The sequence below is a fragment of the Pelodiscus sinensis genome, chromosome 6, assembly GCF_049634645.1.
Source record: "Pelodiscus sinensis isolate JC-2024 chromosome 6, ASM4963464v1, whole genome shotgun sequence".
Taxonomy (NCBI): Eukaryota; Metazoa; Chordata; order Testudines; family Trionychidae; genus Pelodiscus; species Pelodiscus sinensis.
This window is the reverse complement of record NC_134716.1, coordinates 33,058,772-33,084,363: the sequence shown is the minus strand read 5'-3', so window position 1 is coordinate 33,084,363 and position 25,592 is coordinate 33,058,772. Positions and strand designations below refer to the sequence as shown.

The window sequence follows — 25,592 nt, the reverse complement described above, 5'->3', positions numbered from 1 at the left end:
ATAGCATATGACAAACATACATATAGTTATGCTATAGGGTATTATATATTGTATTTTAATTGCTTTGTGATAACATTATTTACCACTTAATATGTTTACACTTCCAGACATTCATTTACTGAGGTGTACAAAACTGCTCAGGAAGTTTTGTAAAGAGATGCAGTTCTCATTAAATTCACTAACAGTTGTTCCCATTTCTGCCAGTGCATGATTTTGAACTTTCCCTTTAGAACATTTATAAAGCTATAAAGCCTCAGGTAAAACTAACATTGACTCAAACATTCTAGAGAGAATCATATTTAAAAGCCAATAGATTTAATTTTTCTTTTTTAATGAGAAATGTTTATTCTTCGAGGAGTGTTCCTGTGATTGCTCCACTGTAGGTGTTTTGGCACCCTGCGTGTCTAGCCAGAGGATTTTGGTAGTAGTGCCCTGGTTGGCCATGCATGCTCCAACTGGCTACCCCAGACTTGCAGCCAGCAGTCACGTAGTTCCTTCTCTAAAGTTGTTGGTTTCAATTGGAACAGCAGCAGTGCCCTTATTTACTTCCAATTTCCTGTACTCTCTGCCCTTTTCTCAGTTTGAATTCCTTCCTTGTTGATCTCCATTTTTCTCTCCCCCCTCTCTCCTTTAATAAAAACCTTCCCTTTCTCCCTCTGCCTCAGGTGGGCAGTCCCTGAAGAAGCATTAGACCAGGACTATTCCCATTCTTATTCAGCTCAGCCTCTTGGACATGCCTGGTTCACCATGTTTCAAGCACTGTCTGACATGCAAGCTCTCAGGAACAGACCTGCACTCTGTCCGTTGCTTGGCGGAGACACATGTTACACACAGGTATCCCCACTGCCAGACACTCACGGTACAGACAAGAAAAGCTAGGGACCTCCAACTCTCTTACTTCTGGAGAGATCTCTCCAGGCCTGCATCCAAGACACCACCTCGCCAGTCCTCACCTGCAGCTGCCTCAGATCTAGGGTCCTTCTCCAATATGGCAGTTAAGGACCCTGCTCCTAGCAAAGCCACAAAAAGCAGACTGAGACTTCCTGAAGGGCAAAAGACCCTGTGTGACCTCACTGTCACAGATGTAGCCGCTCACCTAAGCCTGACAGCTCTGCACCAAGGAAATAAAAACTCAACCACAGAGCAGCAGTTTGTTGCCTGTACTGTCAGCACCAAGTGTCCCAGAGCCCCTGCAGTTTGTCAGTCGTGCAGACTTCCTCATGCTTCCACCCCAGGAACTCTGCTCTTGGGTTCCAATAATCTCGTCTTGACAAAGCGCTGGCTGGGTTGATTTAGTTGGGATTGGTCCTGCCTTGGGCAGGGGGCTGAACTTGATGACCTCCTGAGGTCTCTTCCAGCTCTATGATTCTGTGATAGCACCTCGGCCAAGTCAGGAACAAGCTTTATCAATATACCTGCTAGCTTGGCCCCATCTTTCTACAGTGATGAAGATTAGGAGAGGAGATGAAAGTGGGCACATCTCACCACTCCTCTCCTAAACCTGGACCCACAGGGCATGGGTTAGCAACCCCCACAATGGGTGCCTCCTTCTATGCGTGTACTGTGACACCTGGGCATTGAGACCCTTGACCCAGTGATCACTTCCACCATCTGCTCTGGGTTCCCGGGAATTGCTGGAGGAAAAAGTTGATGAATTTGCAGAAAAGCTGGAAAGTGACCCCCCTCCACCTACTCATTTGTCTCTGGGTGACACAATAAGACTGCCTCCACCTCCCCACTGGGAGATTACTTTAAATCCTTTCAGCATTTGTTTAAAAGAGTAGCAGATTTTTTTTTAGACATCCCAGTGTCTGAGTTACCATAGACTCAACAGTCTGACAAATACATAGCAAGTTTCTCCATCAGCAAAGATAGCACTACCCATTAATGCTGCCATTATGGACCTAGCAAAAACCGTAGGGCAGACACTAGCCACAGTCCCACCTTCTTGCAAGTGTTCTGACAAGATTATGTGCCAGCTAAAGGAGCTGAATTTGTTTACTCACCATACTGCAAACTGGTTGGTGGTAGAGGCAATTAATCAGAGGAGTAACATCAAACCAAAATCACTCCCTGTGATAAAGATTGGAAACGTCTAAACTTCTTAGGAAAGATCGCCTATTCCTCAGCAACTCTCCAGTTGCGCATAACAAACTAATCTGTGTAACTTGTCACGTACACACACAACATTTGTTCTCAGATGTCACCTTTTATTGAACACATCTCAGTGATTTAAAAAAAGAACAATATAAGGATGATAAAGCAGAAAGCTTCCTCATCCCCATAACCACCCTGCAGGCATCTGTGGACACTGCTAACACTGTGGTTCACTCCATTGCCACATTGCCATCCAGAGGGTTGCATGGCTCCACTGTTCTGGCTTCCTCAGAGGTGTCCAGGCAATGGTGGAGGACTTACCTTTAGAGGGGCAAAAATTGTGGAAAACATGGATGTCTTCTAACACACCCAAGACAAGTCCCACATGACAGTAAAGAAGCTTGGTCTGTCCCTGCAATTAAAAAGAGGGCAGGTTCTACTGGCAATGATTCCCTCCTACTCTCCCTCCCCTTTGCAGGCTGTTATGCTGTTCCCTGGGGTGTGAAACCAGTTTCAGGGGAGATTTATTACAAGTGGGAGTGACAGACTAGATTGTCTCCAGGCAGGGACCAAGAATGTGACAGGTGCCTATAGTCCTGGGCTTAAAGGGGCATCAGTTTGGGGTGCTGCTTTTGTTAGTGTCATTATACCTACCCACTCTCCCTTCCCTGTCCCTCTTCAGCGACCTTCTCACAAGTACCCATTACAGCAGGAAACATACCATCTCCTGAAGTTAAGTACTGAGGAATTAGTTCAGCGCCAGAGTCAGGGATTCTACTCGCACTGCTTCCTCAGCCCAAAGAGAACACGAGGCCCGTTCTGGACCTACGCAAACTGAACAAGTTCATGGAAACACCGTGTTTCAAGACGGCAACCCTAGCAAATATAGTTCCAGCATTGGAGAAAAAGAGATTGGCTCTAAACCCTCAACCTACAGGATGCTTATTTTCATGTCAATATCCTCCCACCACACAATTCACACTTGGCAACCCATGCTATCAATACAAGGTACTTACCTTGGCCTTTCTATGGCTCCATGGGGTTTTTCCAAAGTATTAGCCAAGGCAACAGCATATCTTCACAAGTGGAATGTGACCATATTCCCCTATTTAGACAACTGTCTGATAAAAGCACTGACATATGACAAGGCAGTTCACACCATCTTAACCCCATTTACAAACTTAAGGTTACAAATCAACCTACAGAAATCTACCCTGATCTCAGCTCAACCACTGGACTTCATGGGTGCACACCTTGGCTCATCATGGCATCAGCCCATCTATCCCAATAACAGTTTCTTGCCATAATTGGCCTAATCACAACAGTAAAACACTGTCCACAAATGTCTGACAGAAAATACCTACAAATTCCAGAACACGAGTCAGCTACCACAATTATCATGAAACATGCCAGGCTGCATATGCAGTGTCTGCAACCTTGGCTATGCACTGTATACATTCCTCACAGACGCTCAATCAACAGGCAGCTCATAATGCCCAGCAGACTGACAGAACCCTTCACATGGTGGACAACACAAAAATCTGCTCGGGCGTTCTTCTCCAAAAGGGAAACCTCATCAATCACTATCGCTATGACTGACTCTCTAGTAGGATGGGAGGCACAGTTGGTTGACAACACCATCCAGGACAGATGGTTCCTGCTGGAATCAAATCTCCACATAATATACTGGTGCTCCAAACAGTTTGAAATACCTGTTAACCGTTTTTGCCCTGATCTGCAACAAAACTGTTGAGATTCGCACAAACAACCTGCTGACTGTTTTATATAAATCACCAAGGAGGGGCTCCATTTTACCAGCTATGTACAGAAGCAGTCCATCTCTGGCAATGGTGCATTTCAAACAACATAGACATCACAGCGTTCCAGAATGCCACAAGAGACGACCTCAACAGGTTCTTTTCATGGATGCATAAGGGAAAACTGGACACACAAATTCTGCAAACTATATTCCGCAAACTATATTCCAACAGTGGGGATTCTTCTTAATAGATCTGTTCGCCAAGACTCAAAATGCCAAATGCACACAAAACTGCTCCTGAGTGAGACTGGTACACATCTCTCTCAGGGATGCCTTCCTCATCAAATGGGAGGTCCCACTCCTGAATGCCTTTCCCCCAATCTCTCTGTTGAGTCACGTACTGGACAAGACAAATCCCGGATCATTTTATACCAACATGGCCCATATGCACTTGGTTCTCATACTTAATCCAGATGTCTGTCAGATCACGAACCCTGCCCCTCCTGCCTCACCTATTGTCACAGGATGCAGGACACCTCCATTGCTCAATAATCTAACACTTCTCAAGGCATAGCTAACCCAGGGATGACAGAACTTAAAACATGCTGCTGCTCCACAGAGGTCCAAGCTGACATCTTTCCACACAAAAAATGTACGCACACAAGTGGAAAAGATTCATTTGGTGCAAAGACAAGCAAATCATTCCTCGATCGGTTCTGTTACTCACTAACGTTGATTACATTTGACACTCAAAAAAATTGGCACCTCAGCTAGCTCATTCAGAGTGCACATATCAGTCATCCCCGCTTTTTATGACAAGGTGGATGGACTCACTGTCTTCACTGACTAAGCACTTTCTCAGGGTTATTGAGAACCCTTAATGTGGGATAAGTGACCCAACCCTATGTGGGACTGCAATCTTGTTCTCCGTGTCCTCCTGGGCAAACACTTTGAACTGCTAGTAACCCGTTTGTTGTTACACTTATCCATGGAGGTCACCTTTTAGTAGCAATCACATCAGCATGAGGAGTGGGAAAATTGGGTGCCCTAATGGCATGCCTGACTTATACCACATTCCTCAAGGACAAAGTAATACCAGAAGTTGCCTCTTTCTTCCATCTTAATGAATCCATTTAGTAACTTGTATTCTTCCCCAAGACGCGTGCCAACAAAAAGGAGGCATCCCTTCACCCACCAGATGTTGGCAGAGCACTGACGTTCTATGAAGCAAAAACAAGAACATTCATAAAATTGTCCAGGCTATTTATATCTACAACTATCAAGAGGCCAAACCACTTCTAGACAGAAACTTTCTAAATGGATCTATAATTGTATCAAACTATGCTACCAAAATTACAATTTGCAAGCTCCTTCTGGACTTTGCACACACTTCACTAGATCTTATGTCCACATCCATAGCTTTTCTCAAACATGTATCCCTCATTTGATATCTGTAAAGCAGCCAGCAGAGCATCTCCCCATATTTACACCAAATATTACGCCCTGGAACAGCAGTCCGCTTCAGATGCTCATTTTGGAATAACTGTGCTCTCTACTGTACAAGCCCCAACTCCGAAGCCCCTCTTCCCTTCTGAGGGGCACTGCATCTCCTAAAGTGGAGCCCTCACAGGGATATTTCTCGAAGGAGGGGGGAAGGTTACTCCACTTGTGCAGTAACAGAGGTTCTTTGAGAAGGTTGTCCCTGTAGGTGATCCACTACCCCCCATTCTTCCCCTCTACTTTGGAGCTTCCACTCAATTTTCCTGGGGAGAGAAGGAAATGAATGATAGTTGGCTGCATGCCTGAGATAGCTATGTGGAGTAGTTTGAGACGGCTGTCCCACAAGCATGGGCAATCAGGACACTGCTACTAAAAGTCTCCATCTAGAAGTGCAGGGACACCTGAAGTGGAGCACCTGCAAGGACAACTCTCTCTAAGAAGAGGCACAAGGTGAGTAGCCCCTTTTCATTACACTGCCCAGAACCCACATGTTACCAGTTAATCGGTATTACAGCATAAAAAAATGTAATGGTCACATGAACAGATCATGCCTACTAGGTTCAGCCTTTTGTACGGAGCACTGGAGAGCCACTGCCTAGTCCCTGTAGCAGTGGTACAAGGAAACAAAAGTTCTTACTGGTACAGACAGGGGAGGGCGCACCAGCTAAGGGGACACATGGCCTCCCTCTGGGACTCGACCTCGCCTCTAGACCAGGGCCCCACATTCTTCCCTTCCCGTATTCACACCACATTACCTGAGGGAAGAGAGGGCTGGGGGAGGGGAGAGAGCGCTGCCCCTCCCAGTAGGGAAAGGAGCAGAACTCCCAGCCCTTTGCCCCTCTATAGAGTTGTTGTGCCTCGGAGTTCTGTTCCTTTCCCTGCTGGGAGGGGCAGCAGAGAAAGAAGCAGAACTGCCAGCTCCATCTCCCCAGCCCTATACACAGAGCTGGAGCTCCACAGAGAGTCTGGGGGCAGGGCTGGGAGCAGTATGGTATCTGGGAGCTACCAGTGTACTGCTCTTTTCCTTGCTGTCCATCCCTGCAGGAAAAGGAGCAGAACTCCCAGCCCTGCCCCTCCACAGAGCTGCTATGTGTCTACGTACAAAGCTGGGGTGGTGGGGCTGGCAAGTCTGCTCCTTTCCCTGTTGGGCAGGGCCACGGGGAAAGAACAGAAGGACGGCAGTTCCTCCAGCTGCCATTGTGCTGCCAGCCCCACCCTCTCAAGCCCCAGACCTGTGCACCAAGATGTGTTAGCCAGTATAGGGGTTGGGGATGGCCAGCAAGGAGTTTTTTCAGTATGCCATACTGGACTGGACTGCCCCCCCCTCCCCCCCCCCCCCCGCAGCACTGCTCTCTAATGAGTGCAAACCCCTTCAGAGTCCCCCCCTCCCTCCCCGCCATAGTTTGATCACATCCTTTCCCAGACCTCCAGCCTTGCTTGGCATTCTGGCTGCAGTGTAACTTTTTCAGAGCACATGGTGTGTGTAGCACAGAGCACAGACAGACATTGCCCCAAATTCTAACACGTTCATGATCGTTCTTTAATATCCTGAGAAATACCTGCATCTATATAAAAATAATAAACCACGCGTGCCTTTTCCTACCTCAGTTTCCTCATCACCTCAGAGCATTCTTTGGCTTGATATGTCAGGACTATCTGGACCATCCAGGATCTTTCTGTTCATTGTGCATGGCTTGGATTTTCAAACATGGAGCCTTCTCTCCCAACCTTGGGTTCTCAGACCTTGGATAGTCCATCTGCTTCTCCTCTCCTGCCCAAATTCCCGGTGAGTCTCTCTCTGAGGGTTCCCCCTTGTGAACCCTTTTACTGCCTTCCAGTCCTTCTGTCAGTTGATTCCTGGATCAGCCTCCTTAGGTGACCCAGACTCATACTAGGAGACCTTGTTACCAGCAGCCTTTCTCCCAACTAACTAGTTCTTCTGTGTGGGAACCCATCTGATGTCTTGGATGTTTTTATTTGAATAGAGGCTCATCCCAAATTAATGACCCTTTTATTATTAGCCCTATATCACTACCCCTTGGAATTCCAATCCAACACGGAGGTAGAAAGACCATGGAGAAGGCAAGCATATAGCTGGCCAGATACAGACACTTTAGGATCTCTCACAGAAATCATAAATTGTTCTCAAACATTCCTAAAATAATCACAGTTTGTTCCTCACAGAGTTTTATAATTTATGACTTACGATACTCCCAATCAATAAACACAGAGAATCTCTACTGACCTCTGTCTGCAAAATAATCCCAATGAGAAAAAAGAATATTCATAAAATAAATTATTTTAAATTAATAGCCTCAGTGTAAGGATATTAAGAACACTACAGATTGACTGCTGTAATAATATGCAGCATGGACTGTAAACATGATGGTTTAACTAGAGGACATTAAATATAGTTTTAAGATAAAAATTGAAATTGTGCTGCCTTACTCTGGTTTTACTATAAAAGCTACCATTTTCCCCTGGGATACAGTTCTGTTTTTACGGATGAACTCACTGGTCTCTTAGGATGAATTCCATGTCTAATTAGCCCAAAATTGTAAAGTTTTCTATAATAACTAGTTTATCTGGAGTTTTACTAATATTATTATCAGAGTTCGGCAAATTATTCAAAACTACTGATTTTTATTAATTATGCCTCTTTTCAGTTTGCAAATTGTTCCCAAGCACAAATTTGTATTAAAAAAATGTTTTTGAAAAGACCTATCCCCAACTTAGTCCCTGATTAGCCCTCTGCTCTGTGAGTGGACCAGAGCTTTCTCTTGCAGAATTCCCCATTGAAATGAGAAGGAAGCCAAACGCCATCTTTGTAGGATTATCCTTCCATCCTTGTATCTCTGTCATGGGAGACCTGTGGGGGCACTGCTCTATAGGATTTTGATGATCAGCTCTTGTATACAAAGGACTAGAAGAGAGGACCTGTCATTCTCCAAACCATTCCATTCTGTTCTATGTATGCTCTTATACCACTCTCATCACGGCAGTGTCTGAGCAGAACTCACTTTTTATGCAGGACAGAGAGAGCTGTTTTAAGGTCTGATTTCACAGCTTCACATGTAGTAAGCTGCATGGAACTCGTGACCTTTGGGTCATTATTAGCAGCATTGATAACCGAGAGTAGAAGGGAATGGGCTAGGGAGTGCACAAAGTTGGAGCCATAAATATTCTGTATATTTATTTACTGTTGGCCTTTTCCATTTTAAATTAAAGGTGCTTGATAATGGCCTGGGAAATTAATATGAATTTATTCCAGTATCAAGAAGAGTAAGAAGCAGTGGAACAATGACTGAGAACTCAGGAGTGAGGGTCAACACAAAAGCACCCAAAATTCCAGGGGTGACCCAGGATATCAAGGTTTTTTTTTTTTTCAAAGCAGTATATGTCAAATGAGTTCAGTATCCCCCACTGGAATTTACTGGAAGTTTGTGTGTGTGTGTGTGTGTATATATATATATATATATATATATATATATATATATAACCCTGTGCAGAAAACTTACCATTAAAAGGATCTTAAAATAAAAAGCATTGAATCCACAAGAGGGCAGTGTGATATTTGCTCCTAAAAAGAACAGGACTGGATAAGATTCAGAATTACTTGATGCTCACCTCATTCTTGGCATATGCATGTAAAATAAAGAAAGCAGGCACTTTGAGCCAGCTCAATGTTTTCTACAAAGCAGATTGATGACACATCTAACAAGTTTTTTGAAATATTCATTTCAAGCAAAAGAGATTTAAGTTCACGACAGTGGATTCCTTGCTAATGAAACCTCTTCCTCCCCTTCCTTTGGTTTGATGAATGATAACTATTAAAAAATTTGGTGTAGAAACGTGCTTTTAGAAAACAGAAATCACAATTTAGGAGCTGCAAAAGCATCTGTATGCAGACGAGTTGCCTTCCCAGTGGACTGATGGAGAAGGCAGCCCAAATATGTACCAGTGCAAACAAGAGCTGCTACGCCCATATTGTGAGAAAACATTCATCCCAGAGGGACTAGAATTCAGCAAGCGTGCGTCACCTTTAAGAAAATGCTTGGTCCTTGTGCTTTTTGTTCTGCAGTGGTATTTCTTGTTCCTTCCCTCAACAGAAGAAATTGAGTACTGTTTTCTGACATCATTAGCTTCTGTTACTGTCAAGGATTACTACACATTCTTATTTACTTATGTCTTCTTTCCAAGCGAGAATATCCAGGTTTCGGTTGGATCTATTTTAAGGTGAATTAATTAACCAGCATAATACATTCTTATGTTTCTTACCTAATTGTATTTGTTTTTCTCTAATATAGTTAGAGGAAACTGGAAATGGTGTCTGTACTAATCAGCTTTGTCTCTGTTTCTTTTTCTTTAATTTAATAGGGTAACCTACCTCCAGATTACAGGATAAGTCTGATTGATATTGGCCTGGTGATTGAGTATCTAATGGGAGGAGCTTATCGCTGCAACTACACCCGAAAACGGTTTAGAACCCTCTACCACAACTTGTTTGGACCCAAAAGGGTAAGAAATTGGTATTTCTTCACCAGTAATACTGCAGTGATACAAAAAAGGTGTTGGGAGTCAATTTAGTTAGGAGCTGAATTTTGATAGTTCTCGACCCATCACAGAAGTTAGAAGAAGACGACTCAATACATACATGCCATTTGCTGCTACCATTCAGCTGATACTGGCCTGAATCTAGCATAAAGAATGCTAGTGTGTTCTAGCTTTTTAAAAAGCAACAATTCTCTCTAATTAACCATTCACTATGATCAAGGTTTTGTGCATAGCAGAGCAGCTGCCTCACTGCAAGCTATTTTATGGGCTGGATATAGAAATTACTGAGTGAGGTTCTTTGGCCTATGTTATGTAGATCAAACTAGATTATCATCATGGTCTCTTCTGACCTTAAAAGCTATTAATATGACACTGTGAATGGTTCTGATACAAAGTCTTATAGAGGCAATGAGCGTCTTTCTATTGACTTTCATGGGTTTTGAATCAGTCCCTGTAATAGGTAGTGTACTGCAGTTACACTGAAATACATGAATTAAGAGAGAGAAATTTCCCTAGTATGTGCTCAACCCTTTGGTAGTCACATCAAGATTTCAGAGCAGGTAAAATTATAACTCTGGATAGAACCAAGGCACAATTTTTGTATTTTTGTCATTATACTGGTGTCAAACTTGAGTATTTCTTCAGTCCTTATAAAACAAAGTGCTGTTTATTCTTGTCTTTAATGAAGTCCCTTCAGATTCACAGACGTACAACTGAAAGCAGAGTTTGGTCTTTCTGAAACTTCTGCTTAAACTAGCTTCTCTTAGCTTATTCTCTAGCCAACATAAATATTTCACATATGGGTTCACATTCTAGAGACATATATGACTCTGACGATCTCATCCTAGCAAACAATGGACCTGTTAGTACAACAGCTTCTATGAAATGTTTACATCAAAGGAAAACTGGAGACCTGCTGGGTTTGTTTATTTGTTTGTTTTTGCCAATTCCATTTTGTGTATGGCATTTCTGTCATTTCAATTTAGTTTGCTGTTTTTGTTGGGGTTTTTTTTTTTTTGTTCGTTTGTTTGTTTTTTTGTTTTTCAGTAATAAGATGCTCCCCTCCCTCAGCCACTCAGAGGAAAAGCGATATAAATTAAGGTCTGATAAATTTTGGTCCAGATCCTTGATCCCTTTGAATTGCTGAAGCAATACAAAGAAAAGGGCCATATATCGAGGAATTGGGAGTACTATGAGGAATTGGGAGAATCCCTGAGAGAGATGCAGAGCCAGCAGAATGCCCCCTCTTTTGCAGCTTCTTGTTAGGAGGATTGTCAGGTGAAGCGTACATTCCCAGAATGCTAGTGAACTCCAGAGATCCTCAACTGATGGAATGATGCCCTCATGTCTGCTGCCATCCTGCACAAATTAAAGCTGCTCTAACTTAGGCGAGGAGCCAAATTTATGCAAGGAATTTTAGGGGAGTGGGGATAACTAGGAATATATAATTTTGTTTAAAATGGTGTTGGTATGAATTGGAAATATAATAGATTTTTAAACTCTTTTTTTGTACAGCCAAAAGCCCTGAAACTGCTGGGAATGGAGGTACGTGACGTAATAAACCTTAGTGTTAAATTCTCTTCCCTTTCTCACCAAAAAAGTTCATCAGCATTATACAACTTGAGATTTCTTGTAATTAATATAATTTAAAAATTGCCCAGATTTAGGAGAGGTTGTTCACACATACAGCATTGTATTTTCCACTAAGGTAAAGTGTTTATCTAAATGCAAATAGAAAATCAGATTCTTTGTATGCTTTCCCTAGACAAACTAAAAAAGTAAAGTGTTGGGGAAGGGAGGGTAAATCCTGCTGTGCTTCAAGTCTCTGTTGGTGAAATCAGTACATACTGTTGTAAATAGTACAGTCTATTTGAAACCAGTAAGTATCCCAATCCAACAACTAGAAAAAGAGAAGGTTTTCAGAGAGATGAATCAAATATAGTACATGAAGCTGAACTTCCATTGATATGGGTGAGGTTTTTGACTTCTTTTCCCTTTGTAGAAAAGATTAGAGGCAATTGTTTGAGGTGTAGGAAAGCACAAAGTTCCACTTTGCCACTCCAGAATCTTTGAACAGAAACTAGATGCATTGCTGTCTGTAGCCAAATACCTGCTACCACATCAGACAGCAATGGATAGATTACCACATTACATTAATGTTTCTGCTAAAATAGGGTCCGATTCACATGCTGCTATTTATATTAAGTAGTGCCTTGCTCTACAAATAGTCCTGTTTACTTCAGTGGAACTATACGAGGGAGAAGGCGCTACTTAATGTGAGTAAGGGTATCTGAATCCAGCCCATAGCCACCAGGGAAATTGCTAACTATTAGATTGTTTTTAAACTTCAACGTGAACTGAATGTGACAGTGGTTTGCACTTCTCAGAGCAGTTGTTTCAAGCTGTCTGTTTGCAGACTCCGCAGACTATCACTGCACTGTTTTGTGCTTTTCTCATATATTGAAGGTTTTCTTTACAAGTATATGGGTAGACACTTTTTTTAAATGAAAATGTCAATTCAGGAGCCTTATTCTGAGTCTAGTGGTTGGATTCTGTAGCAATTTCTGTGGCATCCTAATTAAGGAAAATGCAAAGCACTGAAGTATAGTTTTTAAAGATTATTTTACATGCTGTTTAGGCTGGAATTCTCAAAATCCCTCCACTTTGTCCTGTCTGTGCTCCCATTGACATTTCACAAATCCCAGCCTTAATTATTTTGTAAATATCATAAGGGCTATAAATGTTGCTTTTATGTTCACTTTTTAACTACATCTAATTTAAATAATTTTACTTGAATATTGTTTACAAAGTAAACAATATCTTGACTTGAGAATCTGAGCTGAGAGAATGGAGAGCATTAGTGTCATATAATGTCAGTGTTTTAGCCAACCTCAAGTACACCACATCCTTCAGCCTCGGTAATGCTGTACAATACACTTCAGAGAGCTGAGATTTTGTACGATAAGTTTCACTGCTCACGCAAGATACAGAGTCCAGCACATGCAGTCTGGGAACAGAAGGATGAAGGGAAGTTATAGGACAAGATGAAAGGAAGGGAATAAACAGGACAAGTTATCAAGAAGAAATAACATGGAATAAGAGGGGAAAGGGGGAGAAGAAAGGACACCAAATTGAGACCATGGGGTTGTACGTGAGGAGAGAGAGGATTAGAGGCAACTTCCCTAGTTGGGTGAGGAGGGGAGAAGTCTAAGAAGGAGACAGAAGTGGGGAAAGGACAAATCAATGCCCTCCTATCATCTTTGGATGAAGCATCCTCTAGTATCCCCCCGATTGTTCTCTTAAGAGTAGAAAGAGGTGAATGCATCCACCCCAGTAAGATGGTTAAACATTCACATTCAGAGATAAATATAGACAAACCAAAAGCTTTGGTGGCTTTCCCAGGAGCGACCTGGGCACATTGTGATTGTGCTCTGCACTGACCCAGGGAAGGACCAGGTTAGGTTGACATTTGCAGTCTCCAGGCAGGAGCTGGGAGTGTTGCATCAGTATTTCATATGCATCGCGTTGACTCTGTGAATTATTATTTTCAGTGAATGTCAAATTAGTTATGTAAGTTTGTGTAGGGAGGAGGAGTGGGAAGCAGCAGAAATTCTCCTCGTGGAAGCTCACAATGTGGGCTGGTCATCGTGAATAATTAGTCAGTCTAATCATCAATTAAAAGAAAATAAGTTACATGTGCCTGTGGTGAGGGAATCAGCTTGTCTTCTGTGTCCAGTGCTCACTGAATCATATTGTTCCCTAGCACCACATTTTCTCCTTGTTTGGCAGGATGACGTTCCTTTGCGAAGGGGAAGGAAGACCACAAAAAAGCGAGAAGAAGAAGTGGATATTGATTTGGATGATCCTGAGATTAACCATTTCCCTTTCCCCTTCCATGAACTGATGGTGTGGGCCGTGCTGATGAAGCGTCAGAAGATGGCCCTCTTTTTCTGGCAGCATGGGGAGGAGGCCATGGCTAAGGCTCTAGTGGCCTGTAAACTCTGCAAAGCCATGGCCCATGAGGCATCAGAAAATGACATGGTAGATGACATCTCCCAGGAGCTGAACCACAACTCCAGGTTGATTTGCTTTCATGCATACTTTCTGGGGAGTAGCAAAGAGAGGCAGCTGAAACTGCCAGTCATCATCTGAGGAGTGGTTTGCTTTAACTGCTATAGCTGTAGGGACAATGCAGTCCCCTCAAAGCCAAGGGAGTGGCTTTTAGGGGCATGCTAACAAAGCCCTTATGAAATCTGAGCACACCATATCTGCACTGCAAAGAGTGCAACTTCTGAAATGGATAAAACAGAAGCTAAAAGGTGAATGGAGCCTCTGTACTGACTGTATGATTTCCTCAATCTTGAGGCCACCAGAGCCAGAACATGTTTGTTTGAGTCACTTTGCCCATCCCAATGAAATGCAGTTTGAAATTTACTGCAGTAATATCCAGGCACAGGAAGTAATTAATCAAGAAATCAGACTACCTGTCAGGAGATCAGACTCAAACGTTATAATCCCATCTGGCTTTAAAATCCATGAATCAAAGACCAAAAGGAATTTGAACATTGCAGGGACAGAGATTAATAAAGCCTCCCTTTACAGAGTACCAGACCGTGAGGTCATGGACTAGCAATGGGGCCCTGGATTGCCCAGCAGCAGTAGAGAGAACAGCAGGCAGACAGGTGGGAACAGATGTTTAGGAGCAGTGGGTACTCAATACATCTAAATCAGGCCATTTATTTAAGTGCCTAACTTCAGGCTTTCAGGTTTGAAACTGTGGGCCTCCATATACAGTGAGCGTCACGACTGCTTTCCATGGCGTGTGATGCAGCTCTTTCAGGAGCTATCACTAACAGTGTGTGCTGGCTAATGAAAATGCCCTTTGTTGCAGGGATTTTGGCCAGCTGGCGGTGGAGCTGTTGGACCAATCGTATAAGCAGGATGAGCAGCTGGCAATGAAACTGCTGACCTACGAATTGAAGAACTGGAGTAATGCCACATGCCTGCAGCTCGCAGTGGCAGCCAAACACCGAGATTTCATTGCTCACACTTGTAGCCAAATGCTGCTCACAGACATGTGGATGGGCCGACTCCGGATGCGCAAAAATTCAGGTCTAAAGGTCAGCACTGCCTTAGTATCAATTAAGAGCAAGAGATCTGGGGGATGGCGAGGGGGTTGATAGCAAATCAGCAACAACTAGATGTCCTAATAAACTAATTGCATGGCCCTGGTTTTTTGTTTGTTTTTATAGTGATGACACAAAGTACACGTTCTTGCTGTCCCAAATCCTGAGCTCCTTACTCAATCCTTGGTCAAAACTCTCTCCAAAATCAATAGGAGGGTTGCTCACATAAAAACTGAGCCAGAGCTTCAGAATGTTTCTCTAACTGGAGACTTCAGGGTTAAGTTGTAATTTTAAAAAATAATAATAAATTAAAAGGGTGTATGAGGAGTGAATTTATTACTAGTGAAAGGTGCTAAATTAACAACCCTGGAGAATGGTTCTTAGAACAAGCATGCACACCAATAGTGCAAATACCCGTGTAGTCCCAGGTCAAGCTGCCTCTTACCTGACCTGAGTGGACCACCCTTAGGAGATGTGGAGGATAATTCAGTCAAGCCAATCTCATACTTAAACTTTGGTAAAACAGTCAATGAGAGTGGTGTTTTCTAATGGGCATTTGTTTCCGTCCAAGAGGAACTAAGCTGTGGTACATTCACCTTCACCACAGTATTCACCAGTCAGGGCAAGGATTGCCATTTTAGTTATGTTTTGTGGTGATATTCCCTAACAGGGAATTCCTTCAAGTGATATTCCCTAACAGGGGCATTCCTTCACCTTTATCAGATTTACATGAGAAAATCAACCTTTGCTTTTGGCTATTCCTGTGCTGCAAAAGCATGTATCCAAGAAAATAATTATGAACAGTACAGATGTAAATATATCACTGTCACAGGGGAACTAATGCGCACTCACTAAGAAATGAGTGTCAGTGGCTGATAAGATTCTTGTCTCACTTGTGTCAGAGCTCTGCACAAATACCTTTCTTTGTAAAATCAGGACTTTTGTCTTGCATTTTGAAAAGTCCTCCCCCATAGCCACAAGTTTTCCGAAACCATCTGTGCCCTTACTCTCTTGCTTTCTTTGGAGGTCCTGGCCCTCCTGACTTTTGAGATGTTCCAGTTGTTGATTATTCAGTAGCTCTAGCTTAATGAAGTGAATCTACCCTTTCCCCTCTCCCCCTTGCTTTTTCCTTTGCATGGTAAGTTCCTCAAGGTGATAAATCCATTTTCCTTCTGGTTTATTCCAACACCGGCTCCTCCCAGCTGTCCACACTCAGCTTATTGTTGGCTTTATTCCATGAACCATTAAATTTCCCTCCCTGAAGCAACTCTCTTTAGGCAGTAGAACAGCATAGACTTTTTCATGCAGCTGTGGTCAAGGCAGCTTAATGCACTATATGGCAGTGTTGGGAGGAGATGTACTGTAAAAGCAGAGAAACTCCAGTCCAGACACCTGGAATGACCTATGCAATGCCCTACATGTTCACCACTAGGTACCAGTAGACAAAGCAGGAGTGTGTTTTCTCTCATGGGATAGAGTTGCCTCATGGATGTCAACAAGCCTACTAATTCCATTGGCATTACTGAAGTATACATTAAAGATATGTATAAAATGATTTATTCCATGAGATTCAGGCAAAAATCAACCTTTGGGGGGGCGTGGGGGAAGGTACAAAAGAGCCAAACCATGATGGACTTGATCCTACATAACCCAGGTGTAGGGTGTTGCATGTATAAGCAGAAGGTAAAATTGAGGCACAGCACAACACTGCGAACACAGGAGAATATGAGCCCACACTGATGGGAGGAGTGCTGCATGGCTGCCAAGATTGAACAGCTAGGCACATAAGTTGCATGCTGTAGATTACTTTAAAGTCCATCTCCTCAGACTCACTCATGCCATTGCCCTGACCTATTGTAGCCTATGTACTTGCAAGTTAAGGGAGCACAGGGAACTTACTAAGCACTGATCTGCACCACATTTTGCTGACTCAGCTGTGTCAAAAAATCATTCCCCTCCAAAATGTAGATGTAACTATGCCAACAGAAGAGTGTTTTTGTCAGTACAGGCAGTCCCCGGGTTACGTACAAGATAGGGACTATAGGTTTGTTCTTAAGTTGAATTTGTATGTAAGTCGGAACTGGCTCCAGATTCAGCCGCTGCTGAAACTGATCAGCGGCTGACTACAGGAAGCCCTAGGCAGAGTTGCTCTGCCCCCAGCGTCCTGGAATCAGCCGCTGATCAGTTTCAACAGCGGCTGAATCTGGACTCCTGGGACAGAACAGCTGGAGCGCTGCCAGGTAGGTCCCCGCAGGACCAACCCGGCAGCACCCCAGCTGCTCTACCCCAGGCGTCCCGCAACAAAAGCCTGGTCTGCTGGGGCGGGGCACACTAGCTGCGCACCCTCCTCCCCCTGCAGACCAGGGAGATCCAAGCAAAGCGGCGGAGGCACAGAGGTCCCGCCGCCTCTGCGGCTTTGCTCCTGTCTCCCTGCTGTGCTGGGGGGAAGTCCAGGGCGAGAAAAGCCCCATTCGTAAGTGCGGATCCGACGTAAGTCGGGGACTGCCTGTATAGCTAATGCCTTTTGGGGAGATGGCAAAACTCCTTCTGTTGGCTTATGCAGTGTCTTTACTAGTGAGCTCTACCAGCATATAGCTATGCCAGGCTCTGTAGTGTAGAAACAGCCTAACACTCACTGCAGAGGGCTATGTCTATTGCCTACTATTTCTTGTGAATCACATTTACACTGGAACACTCTACTGTGCGATGTGCCAAAAATTGTTGGTTCTGCCTACTAACTAGTATTGTAATTACTAATTGTTCTAACTTGTAACAATATGTTTGTTATGAGCAATTAAGGGGTGGATAAATTATTCAGCACAATGTGTTTGCTAGACATTATATGGCTATGTTGCAAGGCAATCTATGTTTTTCAGAGGACTATAGGGAAGCTAATCTAAAATGATAGATTTTCAGGTGCCACTGAAACTTACACACTGAAATGTTTGATTCTCAGATTTTCCCCAAGGGGTTTGTTCCATTTGATACTAAGCAACCACCATAATCATAACCTTTCAATTGTGATTATTATTATCATTATCATTATTATTGCTTTAGGTAATTCTAGGAATTCTACTTCCTCCTTCAATTCTCAGCTTGGAGTTCAAGAACAAAGATGACATGCCTTACATGTCTCAGGCCCATGAGATCCATCTACAAGAGAAGGAGCCAGAGGAACCAGAAAAACCTGTAAAGGAAAAGGAAGAGGAGGACATGGAACTCACAGTAAGAGCAAGCAATAAAAAAAAAGGCCTGCATTCTGTCAATTTAATATTCCTACATCTATAGGGACTATAGATCAGTCACCAAATTTGACTCTTTGGGTCCGGTTGTTGCATCAGTGCATAACAATACTGCATTATCAGATGGTGATGTGACAACACGTATTGACCAACACTAACATGGTACAGTACTGTCTGAAATAAATATAACAGACTAGTGGAGAACAGTCCTTCAGAATACATCTAAGAATGTCAGGCTGAGAGGCCTGGATGAGACTGAGTACTATCCTTTCATGTGTTGAGAAGGCAGGGAGAATGGAAGTTCCCAAAGCTTTGATGGAGACTGGAGGGGTTTTTCTCTTAGTGTTCTCATTAAACAGACATTAGTGTGCAGGTAGGTGTGCTGTCTAATCATCAGAACTTCACCTCTTTGAGTCCCTCACTCATCCCTTCCTCACACTGGTGATTACTTACTAATACATCTAGTACATCTGTGGAAATACCTAAAAAGAATTGCTCAATCTAGCTCTGGATAATAATGGAGGGTTGGGGTTTTTTTTTTTTTTTTTTACATTTGAGTGTGCTCTTCTGTTTTTTATAATGAATATTTTTTTGCTTTATTTAACATATTAGAGTTGCATACTGTCACCCTAAATAAATAATTTACACTGCAAAGGGACTCAGATGAAATTCTGATGATTAGACAGATTTCCACAATTCCTTGTTTATATCAAGCATCATGGTCATTTTTTTATTTGTAAAAATTGCAAATCCCATCATCATTTCTTTTTAATATCCAGGGAGCACTGGAAGTCTTTAAACACATTCTCATCCTCAAGGGTCAAGATGCAACTGCCGCACAGCAGTAAAAAAAGAGAAGAGTTCTTTCTGGTTCTTTTTTTTAAAAAACAGCCTATTTCCCACAGGCAAACAGCAGGCGCTGCCCCCAGGACTCCATCTGCAGGCAGGCAGAAGGACCTGCCTACAGGACCCAATATGCAGGCAAGCGGAAGAACCGGTCCACAAGACCTGCCTACAGGACCTGTTTGCAGGCAAGAACCTGGCCATTGGAAAGATCAGATGCCAGCATAGCAGTAACGGACTGTTTTCCACTCATTAGCTATTAATTTAATTACAATTAACTTATTGCTGGCTTCTGCTCAATTCATGAAGAGCTTATTCAAATCCAATAAGCACTTCACACAGTGCTGTGTTTATCACACTGGCTAAAATATGCCAAAGAGGTAAATATCATCTCTCTGTGAACAACCTGGCTCTCTGTTTCTTGTCTCCAATACTACATTTCCCTTTAAAATTCCCACTACAAAATCACTCTATGCTGAATGATATATATTCTTGTTTCCAGGCCTCAGTGCTTAAGCTTTCCTTCCTCTCTCTTCTCAGTCCTATGGCTCTCTCCTTTCATCTACCCCCGGATATTGACTACACAAGCCATTGATAACCCAGTTCAGGGAGAATGACTACAGCCTTTTCTGCAATAAGCAAGCGCAGGGGGCCCCAGCTGGTGGTGTGGAGTCCAGCAGCTCCTGCAATATGGTCTTGGTGCTCTCTGCTACTGAATTACAATTTTTTTCCATGTGTCCTTGAATTGAGCCTTAGAACATCCAACTAATTAATTTAGCATCAGTCAACAGCAGGCAAGTTGTTGGGCTCTCTCTTTTTGGTGGTAGCCATAGGGACAGTTATATACCAGGAGGGACTGAGGGCTTGTCTACATGGTACAGCAGTGTGTGCTTCTGAAGTGCACTACTAATGCATGCTTCATTGGATGGGCCCTGCTTTAATGTAGTGTCATTTGAAATAATATTTCATAATAGAACCTTTAGAGTGCACCAGAAGAATCTACATGGAATAATAAATGTGCTTTAGAAATCACACCTCCATAGTGTTCATTACCCTCTAGAAAAGCCTTAAATTATCACCCATAGTACATGTCACTAGCATACTGAATTTAAACACTGTAAATTATTTGTTACTCACTTTTCCTTTTTTAAATTTCTATCTGATGCGTGGGAATGCCGGTTACAAATCCCATTAACACTTTGGTGATAGGCCACAGACTTTTCTAATGCAACATGCCCACAAGAACAAATTTGTGAGCGCCCCCTCTTTCATCACTGCATCCCCATCACCAAAGAGTTAACAAGCAACAGAATCTATGCATAGAACTTTCTTATCCTTAATATTTAAATCTGAGGAATTATTGGATAGGGGAAAGGATGGTCAGAGACTAAAATCTACAGGAATAAATCTCCCACAGGCAATTTTATTTCCAGGAACAACGTGCCACATCACATGTGAATTGTGTATTTTCTTTGTTGGCATGTCTGTTCTAATTTTCCACTTCAGATAAAGAGTCTGCCCTTTTACCATTACTAAGACATTCCCCACTTTAAGAAGAAAAATCTAAAGTGTGTTTTTGTTTTTTTGGAAATAGGGTCTTTCTAGAATTAAAACCGACAGACTGAACTCCTAAAGCTACCACGCTAAAACTCCGGTCATCTGAAGAAGTGGGCTGTGCCCATAAAAGCTCATGATACCATCTACATGTTTTGTTAGTCTATAAAGTGCTACCAGAGCATTTGTTGTTTTTTAAGTTTAACTTGTACAGACTAACTCGGCTACCCCCTGCAGCGTCAAAGCTTTGAAAGTTAGCTTCTCCTGGGGTCAGCACTGCAGTGGTACAGATGACAGCAGTGAGATAGCGAGGCTGTTTTGTTTTTTCCTTACTCATGGTAAAGACCAAATGAACTGGGGGGAAATGAGCAAGGTCATGTGGGAAATGTTGGCCAAAAAAATGGTTCCCTCTGCATGCCAAGAATCACTGAATAGCTATCTGTGAGGGAGACTGTTTTCCCACAATCCATGGACATATTTCAGTGTCGCTGTCCCCCACACTGTCAGCAACTCTTAATCTGTTGTTATTGGCTGGCAGTAGGAGCAGTTGAAAATACTAAAGGGGGCTGCTGTGCCACTGAGTTAAACTTAATACCATTACCCTGAAGGTGCTGTAACTCATCACCACCTAACATACAGTAAACTTCCAATAATCTGGCACCTTTAGGACCCAGGGGGTGCCGGATTATCAGATATGCCGGGTTATCGGAAGGGGGGGCTATGAGGGGTCTGGGGTGAGGTGGGGGGGATGCCACCCCAGACCCCTCATAGCCCCCCCCTTCCGATAGTCCGGCTCTGCCCCAGGCATCCCTGATTCAGCCGCTGCTGGTCAGTTTCAGCAGCAGCTGACTTGGGTACACCTGGGACAGTGCTGCTGGGTTGGTCCCGCAGCCCTGAGGGGCAGTGCTACGGGACCTACCCGGCAGCACTCCAGCTGCTCTGCCCCCGGCTTTCCCGATTCAGCCGCTGGTCAGTTTTAGCAGCGGCTGAATGGGGAAGCTGGGGGCAGAGCAGCTCCAATGGTCCAGCTGCCCGGAACACTTCTGGGTTCTTGATGGTGCCGGACCATCAGCAGTGCCGGACCATCAGGAGTTTTACTGTACTTCTGTTCACTCTCCATTTACTCATTTTAAATCAAGATTGTCTACTTCTCTATAAGATGTGCTCAAGGAATAACGTCCCCAAAATAATATGTATGATCTGTGTTACACAGGAGGTCAGACTAGCACATCATAATGGTCCCTTTTGGATTCAGAATCTATAAGTCTGTTGACGGGCTAGGAGGCTCACTCCAAAATGCTGCGTAGACATACCCTAAATACCTAGCACTACTGTTTTGCTTAGTTCTTTCAACAATATTCAGCAGAGTCTACAGGACTGAGAATGTAGAGCTGCAGTCATAGGCAGCGAGTTATATGGGCTCATGGTGCCCATGGTCCAGCAGTATTCAGAGCCAGGGGCCCTGCTCCACCAATATTTGAAGCGGGCCCCGCCCCCCCACCTGTTGCCCCCCCCATGCGTCCTCCCACCCCAGCCCCAGAGCATCTCCCCGACCCTGCTGTGCACAGCTTTCAGTCCGGCGCACACTGCCAACTGCTGCTGCTATGTATTTACAGGTGAGCAGGGAGATGCCCGGGCGTGACATGATGTCATGGCCTGAGACTTTAAAACTGCTCGGTGCAGGGTTGCGCCGCGTGGCCTAGCTCTGGGTTTGGAGTTGGGGGACTTCTGGGGCCTGAGCAGAGACTCTGGCCCCACAAAGTGGAAGGCAGAAGGTAGGGGAGGAGAAGGGGGAAAACAAGGAAGAGGTAGGAGGAGAAGGGGAAGGCATCAAGGGACAGGATGGAGGGAGAGACAAATGCCAGGAGGCCAAGTGCAGACAATGAGGAAAAGGACAGGAGGGGAGGTGTCAGTAGGAGGGGGGACAGGGTGATGCTGGGAGAGGAGAGGGTAAGGGCATTGCGAGCTAGAGGGGGGAGGGGCGGTGCTGGGAGAAGGCTTGAAAGAAGGGGTGGGCATGAAAAAGGCAAGGATGGAGCAAGTCATGTGTGAGGGCACAGATGGGCATGAGAGGAATGGGGGCAGAGAGTGGTGAGGGATGGGCATCCGGGAAAAGAGGGCAGGGGCAGTGAGGGAAGGGGGAGGCACCAGGAGGGTGCAGGGGTAAGGGAAGGTGCAGGTGCCAGGGGATTCTGGGGATGAAGCAGAAGGGAAGACACCTGCAGGGGAGGGACCAGCACCAGAGGAGAGGGGTAGGGCAGGTGAATAGAGGCAGGTGTTAGGAGAGGGGATGAGGAGGGGTAGATCACAGGGTCAGAGTGGGGCTACTGGAGGAGGGGGCACAGGGGGGAGAGAAGGGCTGGTGGAGGGGGGCAGGTTGCAGAAGGGCTGAGGGCAGTGAGAAGGGCAGGAGTCAGAACAGCAGAGGAAGGTGAGGAGTTGGGGGGCAGCAGGCACCAGGGGAACTGAGGGATCAAGGGGAGGAGACTTGGCAGCAGAGAGAAAAGGTTTATAAAATATATATGAATAACTTGGGTGCCACAGTGGCACATCCAAACAAGCCACATGAACTCAGTACTGGTGCACAACACAACATTCATTCTGCTCATGGGCGGAAACTCTTAAGCTATGTCTACACTGGAGGATTCTTGTGCAAGAACACATCCACACTTCCGTGTGCGAGCAGTGTTTTTGCGCAAGAGCATTCACGGCAGTGTGGACGCTCTCTTGCGCAAGAAAGCTCCGATGGCCATTTTAGTCATAGGGGTTTCTTGCGCAAGAAATCCCTGCCGAGCATCCACACTGCCCTCTTGTGCAAGAGAGCTTACACCTGTTAGAAAAGAGCGTAGCTCTTGCGCAAGACGCCTTCTCTTACCACGCCGTATTGTTAATTTCCTTGCGCAAGAGTAGGTGGGCAGCGTGGAAGCTCTGTGGGTTCTTGAGCAAGAACGGCTGTACTTGTGCAAGAAGCTGCGAGTGTAGACATAGCCTTAGAGGGACCACTTCCCCCAGCCTCTCTGCCCCCGAGTTAATGTCTCACACATTGGGTTAATGCAATTGCAGGACGGTTGCATGGGGGACCAAACTAATCCCTGTTGGTAGGAGGATGGTGGGAAAAGCCCTTTGAGAGGGGTGACATGACTCCTTTTACTTCTGGTCATGTGTCCATCTTGCCCCAAGTGTGTTACCTCCAGAGGCCTGGCTAACAGGGATCAGGGGGTGTGGCTAAGGGGGCACCACCAAAAATTATACAAACCTGCCGTCCCTGGCTGCAGTTGGTATTTATCTGTGTCTAGAAACTGTTCACGGTGTTCAGGAAAAGGAACTATAGAGCACACAAAAAAGCTCATTTTTACATGTTTGCATCTCTGGTGTTTTTTTAGCTATTTTCATCCTAGAAACAATGACAGTGCCCAATCCTGAGCAAGGAATAGCCACCCGGAACTATTACCACCTGCTTATTATTTCCTTCTGTATAGTGGGAATGGTTGTGTAGTGTGTGTGTGCACGCGCACACGTGTATAGATGGATATTCACCAAGCTATGTTCCGTTTTTCACTAGTGTGGAAATACAGTACTCTATAAATCGTGTGTACACTTTACTAAGCATGAGTTCTGAAAAGCCTACACTCCTATTCAGTGGGACCAAAATTCTTGTTATAAAAAAACAAATAAATATACAGGTAGATACTGCCCTACATGTAGCACACAGCATAAAACTGCAGGCCAAGGGAAAGCAAAGAATGAGGATGCTGCTGATACACTGTACTGTGCATATTGCACTGATGCCAGGGTTACCTTGACTGACTCATGGCAAAGTTGTACATTAGAAATTGAAATTCCGCCTCCACCAAATAATCTCAACATATTCTCACCCTTCCCTGGACCACCTTCTTTCCCTCAGAAATAGACACGTACGTTTGTTCACATTCATAGCTTGCATCAGCACAGTGCAAACTGTTCATTGACTCAGACTCTTTATATTTTTAATGGGAAAGCTTTTCAGATTTGTTAATACCATCATGAAATTAACATCCAGCTTAACCCATAGCAGTTTAAAAGCTATTCCCCATCTGCAATGTGGGGGGGGGATGATTTTTGGTATTGTGTGGTAATTTTGAAATGATTGTAACATATTAACATGTCAGCATCATTATCCACAAGACTAACTAGGCAATAAAGCAACAATAGTGAAATAAGAAATAAACCTGAAGCAAAGTACAAAAAAGGGCTTTATCCTGAGAACATCCACAACTCACATTTACTGCTGTGGGAGCACAGTGCCATTCAGAGTCACACCTGTATGAAACTGAGAAGGGTCTGGAATTTGTTAAATATTCATCTCCCTTAAAAGGCTGCCCTTTGCATTAGCTAAAGCTGACCATACCCTTTTTCCCCTTCCTTCAGAACGCTTGTGCACAAGCAGGCAACTGAGCTAAAAGCTCCCATTAAAGGCCCTGCAGATTTGTATAGCATTAGAAATCCGTGTGCCCCATAAACATTATCAGGAAGCAGAGAGAAGCAAACAGACCAATGACTTTCTCATGCAGGAGGAGCACAAATTGTTCTGGCCATCTCAAATAACATGTAAAAAACTATCATCCCTCATAAGCTAGGACATAACTGTGTCCCTGTGTTCCTCAGGCAAGTTACCTTGGGTAATGGGAAGGGTTAATAGTCTCAAATATTATATCACTGAGCGCTGCAGATATTCTGCAAGGAGTGAGTCAGTCTGCTTAGCAAAAGTGAATCCTGCTCCATTTCCCTCTGGTCACTAACCCCTTCCTCCTTTTATTCTGCTATTATACCCCACCCAGACTTCCTGTGACTTATTTTTTGAGTCTAAGTTGGATGCCCTGTGTTAATATTTAATACTGCTTATTTTAAACACATTTAGTAATGTCCCTAGAGTCTGGG

The 25,592-nt window shown here is 44.0% G+C and overlaps 1 protein-coding gene and 1 long non-coding RNA gene across 8 annotated transcripts in view; one reads left to right on the top strand and one right to left on the bottom strand.

Annotated features, from left to right (window-relative positions):
* The window catches only part of LOC112543827 (uncharacterized), a 153,045-nt gene that overhangs the window by 20,836 nt on the left and 106,617 nt on the right, over nt 1-25,592 (bottom strand). The gene's annotated exons all lie outside the window — the stretch shown is intronic.
* Nucleotides 1-25,592, top strand: part of TRPM3 (transient receptor potential cation channel subfamily M member 3) — a 599,368-nt gene that overhangs the window by 530,569 nt on the left and 43,207 nt on the right. Inside the window, exons 13-18 of one of the 2 annotated variants that reach the window (XM_075931703.1) lie at nt 9,557-9,592; nt 9,734-9,874; nt 11,426-11,455; nt 13,700-13,989; nt 14,802-15,030; nt 18,094-18,261. In XM_075931703.1, coding sequence (XP_075787818.1) covers nt 9,557-9,592; nt 9,734-9,874; nt 11,426-11,455; nt 13,700-13,989; nt 14,802-15,030; nt 18,094-18,261 — 894 coding nt within the window. The remainder of the gene's footprint in view (nt 1-9,556; nt 9,593-9,733; nt 9,875-11,425; nt 11,456-13,699; nt 13,990-14,801; nt 15,031-18,093; nt 18,262-25,592) is intronic. The other variant, XM_075931702.1, reaches the window with a different exon arrangement.